General features: G+C 35.6%; 2 protein-coding genes across 4 annotated transcripts; both read right to left on the reverse strand.

Moving 5' to 3' along the window:
• Positions 1–716: 716 nt before the first annotated feature.
• LOC110709746 (basic endochitinase-like) lies at positions 717–2,716 on the reverse strand. Its single transcript, XM_021887973.1, has 3 exons — positions 2,190–2,716; positions 1,402–1,549; positions 717–1,234 (listed from the first exon to the last, which is right to left on the reverse strand). The coding sequence occupies exons 1-3, from the start codon at positions 2,623–2,625 to the stop codon at positions 865–867; spliced, it is 954 nt and encodes a 317-aa protein (XP_021743665.1). The 5' UTR covers positions 2,626–2,716; the 3' UTR covers positions 717–864.
• Positions 2,717–3,459: 743 nt separating this feature from the next.
• Positions 3,460–8,414, reverse strand: LOC110709747 (histone-lysine N-methyltransferase ATX1-like). Of its 3 annotated transcripts, none has more exons than XM_021887976.1 (9): positions 7,994–8,414; positions 6,382–6,554; positions 6,208–6,299; positions 6,077–6,119; positions 5,840–5,896; positions 5,683–5,737; positions 4,471–4,532; positions 4,127–4,272; positions 3,460–4,036 (listed from the first exon to the last, which is right to left on the reverse strand). In XM_021887976.1, exons 2-8 carry the CDS (start codon positions 6,523–6,525, stop codon positions 4,147–4,149), a joined length of 579 nt encoding a protein of 192 aa, XP_021743668.1. In that variant the 5' UTR covers positions 6,526–6,554; positions 7,994–8,414; the 3' UTR covers positions 3,460–4,036; positions 4,127–4,146. The 3 variants fall into 3 exon arrangements, with proteins under 3 accessions (XP_021743668.1, XP_021743666.1, XP_021743667.1); XM_021887974.1 differs by having other exon boundaries at positions 6,382–6,678; positions 7,994–8,413; XM_021887975.1 differs by having other exon boundaries at positions 6,382–6,683; positions 7,994–8,413.
• Positions 8,415–8,844: the final 430 nt, after the last annotated feature.

Below are 8,844 nucleotides of genomic sequence, written 5' to 3' on the forward strand. Positions count from 1 at the left end.
AAGATCATGATTGAATCTCACTTTTATTATCTTTTTATCATTACACTATCCTTTATTGATACTACGGAGTATTGTTTTTGTAAATAACGTATTAAGTCTAATTAAACCTATACTACATGGCATAAGGACTTGTTTAGGAACCAATGTTAACCAACTAGTCTTTTGTCTCCTCGTAATGTTTGTACTAGTTGTTCCCAAGTTTTATGTTCTCATATTATCCGTTTAGCTTTATTTTATATTCTTTGAATGAATGAGCAAAAATGATAAAATGATCACATAAAAAAACTAAAAAATTGGGTACACATTACACCTAGAAGGGCTAGAGTTAAGTACTTAGTTGCATCCAGGACAAAGATAAAGGTACTACGTATTTAGTTTGCCCTATTTTCTTTCACGTTTGTTCCTCAAAGTCTGTCATATGGTCATAGATAGGAGACCACAATTTTACTTTCATGCCCATTATACTTCATACTTGATCCCACCACTTTTCTCTCTCATTGACTCCTTCCAATCTAAATTATAAAAACTTACTTCACAATCCCACCACTTTTCTCTCTCAACTTATTGAGTTATTGACTACCCTATTGTGGTAAACCACAAACAAAAGTGGTGGGATCAAGTAAATATGAAGTATAATGGTCAAAGTGGTGGGATCAAGTATAAAGTATAATGGGATCATATTAGTAGCTCATTAACTCAACTCTTGGTCCTCGATATGTTGCGAATTATATATGCACTTTTATCATATAAAAGATCCAATGGTATTACTCCAAGGATGTTAAAGATTTATTACACTGAAAATAACACAACTTCAACTTTATGTTGTCATGATATTATTACATGTTCTTTGTATACCATATGTTATTAAGCAAAGGGTTGCTGGGAGTAGCAATCTAAGTTGTTTCCATAGCTTACTCCCAAGATATCACAATACCTCTTATAAAACCCAATACGATCAGCCACCTTATCATTTTGGCCTTTACCACATTCTTTCCCACCATTGATGATATTAGTAATCACGCCATAACCTGGGACACGGCCTGCAGCCTGGTCCGCTGCTGATGGGTTCCACCCTCCAACGATGACATTGTGGCACGAGGGCTTGTTGCCTTGTGCTGTCATCCAAAACCATACTGCTGTCTTGAATGATATGGTAGCGTCAGTGGCTACTAAATCCGGGTTGTTTATAAGGTCAGCTTTTATGGCTTTACCTGCTAGATCATAGTTGTAGTTGCTGCACAAGTCATGCAACAATATAAGCGCCTATGTAGTCAATTGCATAGAAAAAAATAGTTATATTGTTTTAATAATTTGTTGTTGCAACATAAACAAAGCTAGTATCAATCACTCAAAGCTTTAATTCCATAAGTGGGGTCGGTTGTAAAAAAAGCTAATACTTACTGGGTTAATTGGATGGGGCCTCTTCCGTAGTACATTTTACCCGCAGGACATGGCGAACCAGGGTCACAATAAGCTGGTGGGTTGCCCTGTTCTCTGAGAAAACAGTAACCCCAAGAATATGGGCCATCTGGTGCAGTAGCCCATCCTCCTGAAAGTAAAATACACCCAGTAAAATTGCGTTTATTATAAACGGTTTAACACTTTACGAGAGAATACATTAATTTATTTGGTAAGCGACACTGATCCTCCGTATATATTAAGCAATATAAGACAAAGACAATGTATATTTCTTCATAAACTTTTCGTTGTCAATCTTACTCACTCAATACTTAATAATCATTTATTTGTGTGAATTGTGTCAATTGAATAAGTGAATATGTATACAACTTGGTTTGGTTAGAAAAAGATGTTCTTTTGTCGAAAATAAAAAACAAAAGAAAAAGATGTTTCTTTGTGAATAATAAAAACAACTTGCATGACTCATTTACTCTAAGCAATTGATCTGACCAAGATACTGTATTACAAATAAATGTCACTTTTGGTTTCAATTGATTACAGTTTGATAGAGTGAAAGTAATTTTTTTTATTTATTGCTCCACCGACAGCGAAAAAAAATTATGAAGTATTCATATTCCTAAATAATAGACCACATATGATTTAAAAGATCTTGGCATAAGGTTTTATGAATTGATTGAATTCATTAATATAGAGTCCTTTTTGTGTTGGTTAGATCATAAAATAAAGAAGTTTCTAAGATTATGAGCAATGAACCAAATTAAATGACTAACCAGTAGTTTCATGAGAGGTTTGAGCAAAGAAAGCAGCGAGCTCTCTTTTGCGAGTAGTAACATCTCCAGTAGTGCCAAACCCATTGAAAGAACGGGCAGCAGCAATGAAAGCATTATAGGTGTAAAACCCGCGACCAGGGCAGCTATTTTCATTACGGTGTTTAAGCATTTGATCAAAGAGGGCAGGGGTGATGATTGACCCAACATCCCCAGAGGCTGAGGGTGTTGGTGTGCTGGGACTAGAGCTGCCTGGCGTACACTGGCTTTGACAGCCAGTCCCGCAATAAGGAGTGGTAGTCCCGCACCACCCGTGTTGGCTACAACAAAGGCCGTTGGGGCATAGTGCACCACCGGCCTGTGTACCACATTGCTCAGCTGATATTATTCCTAGGAAGCAAGGCAAGAAAATGAGAACACAGGTTACATAGGATTTCATGTTTATGGTGTAATAATGTGCTCTTGGTGAAATTGGAAGGGTGTTATGTGTGTTATATAGGGCAAGCTACTGAATTTTCTTTCACTATGATATGTTGAATTGAAATGGTCAAGCTTGAGTGGCTGCTACGTACGTAATTAATTAAGCTACAAATTATAGCATCTTGCTTGTGGAAGTTTGTACAAGAAAATATGTCACCCATTATGAGGTCATAATCCAAAAATACAAGCTAATACTATTTTGAAGAAAAGTCTACGGACAAGTGGATACCAATATGACAATATCTCACATAAATCAAGATTACTAGATTAGGCATTACTATGAATAGCAAATGATACTTATGCACCTTATCACAAGTCGTCACTTCCACGTCGTGCATGAACGGATCACTACAATGTGAACATGTAGGTCATTTAATGACCTATTATGCCATCAGTCATTTGGAAAAAAAAAAAATTTAACAAAGATCCTACCAAACCAACACTTTTTATAAGTCAAGAGGCTCAACACTTAAACATAAAGGCGAAGGTAAGATCGAGAATCTTTAAATTGTAGGGCTCGAATTTGTGGCCTCAAATTCACAAGGTAAGTTTTCCACCATCTCCACCAAGCATGCTTATTTAATGCATACCAGCAATAGCCCATAATTATATGAGATACCATGACACTAATCCAAAACATAGCTATTTATCTCACGAGATCAGACTTAGTCCAAGAGGGCAGTCACACACTCACACAGCATGCAATTGCTAATTGGTTCTGTTTATCTAAGAAAAGGCTGCATTTTATATTCAATGAAAACTAATTCATTTCAATGTCAGTCTAATGCTCTACTTTTTCTAAACCTTTAGTATTTGAAAGTTTGCAGAAGTACAAGCCAGATGAGGCAAAAACGCTGTGTCATTGAACAGTAAAGAAAAGAAAAAAAAACAAATTAATTAAGATGTTAGACATCAACTAAACTTTCATCAATGGAAGCATTTCACTCTTTGGTTGTTCTACAACAAAAGGCTGCTAAATGAATAGAATAATACAGCTCAAATGCCCCTATCAAAGCTAACTACAATCCTTTGCTCTCCTGGTTATTCTCACCAAGCACTGCAAATTTCAGAGAGATCGCCAACAACTGCTTGAGATTAGAATAACACTACCAAATAAGAAATTCAATCACTATAACAATGATGAGGAAGAAAGAAAGGATAATGAAGACGGAGACTAACATCAGAACTGCCATGACCAATCAACTCCAGGTTCATCAAAAGTTCCCAAGAATTTCTCTACATTTCTTTTACTATTTACTTCTATACTATCATCAATGAGAAGGGCAAGACCAAAGAGGCAAAATTGCTTGCCAAAAGCATGGAAGATGAGAAAAAGGTCCAGGATTTCCACAATGGTTACAAAACGGTACCTGCAAATTTCAAGAGGCATCGCAGAAATGAATAAATCATTGTTTATGAATCATGATACTGCAGATTATATGGTTTTGGGGTAAATGTACCTTGATTGCAATTATTTAGTTCACTTCACAACAGATAAAACCTGACCATTTTTTAGAAAGGGTGAACCGGAAGGAGCTGTGAGGCCAAGATCCTGCATTACTTTCAATCTCCGAGCACTTCCATCAGGCTTTTTAGGAGTGTCATCCTGAAACATCAACCATAGAGAAAAACAAATGTGACCTTATTGCCAGAATTATCAAAGAACTTGTCAGGTTAAGTCTTATATGAAGTAGTTTCTCCATAGCTGTGAGTTTGGTTAACAGATCGATCGTCATCTATACAAAGTTAACAACTCATGATCAATTGTCTGAAAGAAACTACAAGTAGATAAAAATGTACTTACATCGTGCTCTTCAAATCCTCTTTTAGAAGATACTGGTTTTTCCTTGTGTACACTGTCATTCCCTGCATTAGTTTTCCATGTATTGACATCTATCAATCTCTAACATAGAATATAAAGCTTTTCCAAAACAAATTAACATGCAGTATTTCAAAGTTATTATGGACACAACATGTCACAGTATATCAACTAATAAATGCAATCTCGAGAAATCATGACAACGCACATTTGTTACACATAAAAACACGCTTGCAAACAATGAAGCATTCATTATTGTCAATTTGTCAGGAATATGTTGTTCTCTTTCTAATATGAGACATTATACAAACATTACATAGATCCCCCTACTCCCCTTCCAGCCAACTACGAATCTTCAGAACTCTAAGCTGCTGAAAAGAAATTTCTCATACATAATGAAAACTTGTGCATGTTATCTCAGCATTTTGTCTTGTCATTAATCACTTATCTCAGTGCTGCTCAATATTAAACCCAGGATACTCTCAATAAGGGCAGACATGCAAGTTGCATCCCAACCAAGCAGCAACATAGCCAACTTCATAGAATGCAGTTTACAAATTTGAAAAATATTTCACTCAATTGTCTGGAATTATGGACAACAAATGAAAGATGAACATTAAAAATTAAAATTGATGAATAATTAAACTGTAAAATTGCACTCCGTTCACGACAATCTAGAGATGCTAATAGAAAATGATTGAAAGGAAATGTTCGTATTCTTTTAACTTTTACATATATAGATACTATACTCAACTAGGAGGAGGTAGAAGAGGTAAAGCATATCTTTCATTGCTCATATTAACTACAAATATATAATAAAATACCCTTGGGGACTTGGATAGCCTCAAGGTGAGCAAACTTTCTAAAAAGCTCACTTGACCAAAAGCCATTTTGAGTCTGAACAACCACCACCACTAAAACACATCTTGCAGCAGTCTTTCACGCCAAAACCAATATATTACGATGTTTGCCCAACTAATACCAAAGCGAACTACCAAATCTAACCGTCATTTTATACAAAACATTACATAAATTTGTTTCTGACAATAACTCGACAATTCTTTTCAGGCAATACTAAAACTACAGCTCAACAAACAAATTGGCCAAACATCAAACCTCCCCTACCCTAGAAAACAAGAAAAGAAGACATGGGCAAAAAAATTCAACAGAGAACTGTCAATTACAGATTCAGCTAACCTTTGGCCTTGACCTTCCGTGTGTTGGTTCTCCCAGATTGTAACTCAGAAAGGTCCTATTATCACGTTTAGTTAATGAAATAATTCAATTAAGGCAAAACATATACTACTATCAGATAAATTTTACCTAAACAGACATAAATAACAGATAAAACTACCTGATCCAAAGCCTTCTTAAACATCTCCCTTTGAGTACTATTATTTCGCTTTAGTACCTGAGAGATTAACAATCAACAAAGAGAAGTGAACAAGACAGTCAATGCATTAAGTGACATTTGGTGGGCACTATTGAATAGTCAAGAAGTATAACGACATCAATTTTTTATTAATAAATTAAGGGGATCAAAAAAATATCACCTTTAAGCCTTTAACAAAGATTAGGAATTAAAACTCACATTAGTAAACTCCAAGAGACTTTTCACAGGGTCCATGTGCAGGCTGCAAAACAGTCAAATTGGGGTTTAATAATAGATGTTTCATGAAATGCTCAACAGAAAACTGAAAGTCAAGAAAAAAAAATACTTACTACTTATATGTTCCATATAGGCGCACAAGAACTTCACCACTTTTTCCCTTGCGAGGTTTAGCATTATCACTTACTGCATTCCCATCCACAATCTATTTCAAGAGCATGTAGAAGTAGAAATCAGCCTGACAATCATGGAAAATTACAAAAAGAAATTGAGACAAGCAAATGTACTTGCGCAGGCCACCATGAAGTTCCACGAAGCTTGATCCACGTTATGTCTCCTGGTCTGAACTCAGCATAGGACTGTTTATCCAGATCTCCATTCTTTCCCCTTTCATCATGTCCCTTACCATTTGCAAGACCTCCCTTTCCCATTTTTTAACTTAGTATGCAAAATTACTGGGCTACACAAACCAATGCACAATACACGAGAAAGTGCGAGCACTCAATGACCTAGAATTTATAAGGAATAGCACCCAAGAGAAATGTGTTTAAGCACATTACTAAGCTGGTCTTTTAAGAGAGCCCCTACACTTCAGACAAATCATATTAGCATTAACAGTTGCTAATCCAATAAATTATCTATATGAAACAACAAAACCTCACAAGGTTAAAGGAGAATACTACAATGTAGCATTTATTAAGTGACTATAAAGCTCTCAAGGGACTTCAAACTTATTAAAAAAAATTGTCGAGGAGCACAGAAAGAAAAACTATTATAAAAAAATGACTCCATAAACATAAGCAAAGGATTGTAAGATATTGAAATATGTCATACACCAAAATGACACCACAACACGTAATCACTCCACCCGCCAACACTATAAAAAAAAAAATTCTAAAACTGGGAAAGAAGAAAGGGACAATTTCCACAATTACAGTTAGGGGAAGCAAACTTCCCTAAAAAACGTGATCCCTAACCCAACAGAATCTACTCTTTATCAAACAAAAGTGGTGCAATGATCTACCAAATTCCCAAGCATTAAACAATTAAGCCCAAGATTTCTTGATCTCTTTTCAAATTAAACCCCATTATCTATATTGATCTTATCAACCAGGAGAAACGAGAAGCTAACTAAAATATGGCAAAACCAACAAAACCCCAATTAATTATACTATATGTTGACCATTATTAAGGCCACCTAATAGGCTAATAGTTTAAGTTAGGAATGGTAACACACATTTCCTTGATATGTAACAAACATTTCCTAGATATGGTATTGGACTATTAATATTCCTATCGAGCAAATTGCAAGAAGTTTTGGCCTTTGATCAGCACACGAATAAGGAGCGACTCACCAGGCTCAGACTGGGTCCCGGGAAGAGAATGGCTATAATCCCCCCCCCCCTATTCCTCAACCGCCTCTGAATCCAATTTAAAAGACAACCACCCCCCCCCCCTCTCTCTTTGTCTCCTAAACAATAGGTGCACTAAAATTTACACTCACTCCCAATGAATAGGCCAAGTTTCCAGATACATCTAATCAAAGCTAGAAACTTCTTATGAATTGGCACATTTAGTACAAACTCTCAACAAAAATGCTTCAAAGTACAAACTTTCCTCGTTCGGACGTTTCGTAGCAGACAAAATCAACTCAACCCCACAATCACATAACACAGAACCAATAAAAAGTACAAAAAAAATTCATGAAAGCAGAAGTTAAACGGCAGCAATTCAGCATAAAACTACAACAATTGGTTTATAAGATAACCCAATAACAAGTTTTTTCACATCATTCTAGCAGAAACAGTAAATTTGCGTATAAAATTATCTGGGAAATTCAAACATAAAAATCAGCATGCAATTTGCAACAATTGCAAGAATTGAAGAAAGGGTGCTTACCAAATAACCAAAGGAAGAAAAACCAGCAGACGAAAGTGCCCAGATGAAGAGAGAGAAAAAGGGGGTGAATTTAATTTTAATTTATTAAGGGGGAAGAAGCATTGAAGAAGGGAATCTTGAAGGTTGTGAGAGTGTGAAGGCGTGGTGTTTGTTGTTGAGAAGTGAGAAAATGGGGGTTTTTACAGATTAGCGATTACTAGCAGAGTAAGGAAGCTCTCTGCTGACTTTGACATTCCCAGTGAATTGTCTCATCGCGGCATTATTTCATTCGGAGTGGAATCGGAGAAACTAGAGTCACTGTTTCTGCCGCTCCTTGATAAAACTGACTCGTACTCGATTAATTAGTGTATTTCATACCTAATCATTGAATAAGACTGACTCGTACTCGATTAATTAGTGTATTTCATACCTAATTTATCACTCCCTCTATTTTTAAATACTTGATCCATTATTCTATGTGCGGAGTTTTAGGAAAAATTGAAAAAAGTAATTAAATATGGAGGTAGTGGGGTATGTGGAAGAATAAAAAAAATTATAAAAAGCAAAAGTAGTTAAGAGAATTGGAAGAGACTAGAGAGAGAATATGAAATTAATAAAATATGATTTAGGTTGGATCCACTAGTTGAGAAAAATGAATTAAATATTCTAAAGTTTTCCAAATAATTTAAGGAAATGAAGCAAGTATTTGAAAACGGCCAGAAATAAAAAGTGGAACAAGTATTTAAAAACGGAGGGAGTACTATTATGAAGTACATTGGATAAGACTGACTCGTACTCGATTAATTAGTGTACTTCATACCTAATTTAGTACTATTACGAAGTACACTGAATAAGATTGAGTCGTACTCGAT

This window comes from Chenopodium quinoa, unplaced genomic scaffold, assembly GCF_001683475.1.
Source record: "Chenopodium quinoa cultivar QQ74 unplaced genomic scaffold, ASM168347v1, whole genome shotgun sequence".
Classification (NCBI taxonomy): domain Eukaryota; kingdom Viridiplantae; phylum Streptophyta; class Magnoliopsida; order Caryophyllales; family Amaranthaceae; genus Chenopodium; species Chenopodium quinoa.

What these genes read in the sequence shown, in the direction of transcription:
- LOC110709746 (XM_021887973.1), bottom strand. Translation starts at nt 2,625, where the DNA reads ATGAAATCCTATGTAACCTGTGTTCTCATTTTCTTGCCTTGCTTCCTA. An exon ending in AACCTCTCATGAAACTACTG is followed by an intron (nt 1,550 to 2,189) that starts GTTAGTCATTTA and finishes TTTTACTTTCAG; the next exon opens with GAGGATGGGCTACTGCACCA. An exon ending in GGCCCCATCCAATTAACCCA is followed by an intron (nt 1,235 to 1,401) that starts GTAAGTATTAGC and finishes TGACTTGTGCAG; the next exon opens with CAACTACAACTATGATCTAG.
- LOC110709747 (XM_021887976.1), bottom strand. Translation starts at nt 6,525, where the DNA reads ATGGGAAAGGGAGGTCTTGCAAATGGTAAGGGACATGATGAAAGGGGA. An exon ending in CTTCATGGTGGCCTGCGCAA is followed by an intron (nt 6,300 to 6,381) that starts GTACATTTGCTT and finishes CTCTTGAAATAG; the next exon opens with ATTGTGGATGGGAATGCAGT. An exon ending in GAGGATTTGAAGAGCACGAT is followed by an intron (nt 4,273 to 4,470) that starts GTAAGTACATTT and finishes TTGATGTTTCAG; the next exon opens with GATGACACTCCTAAAAAGCC.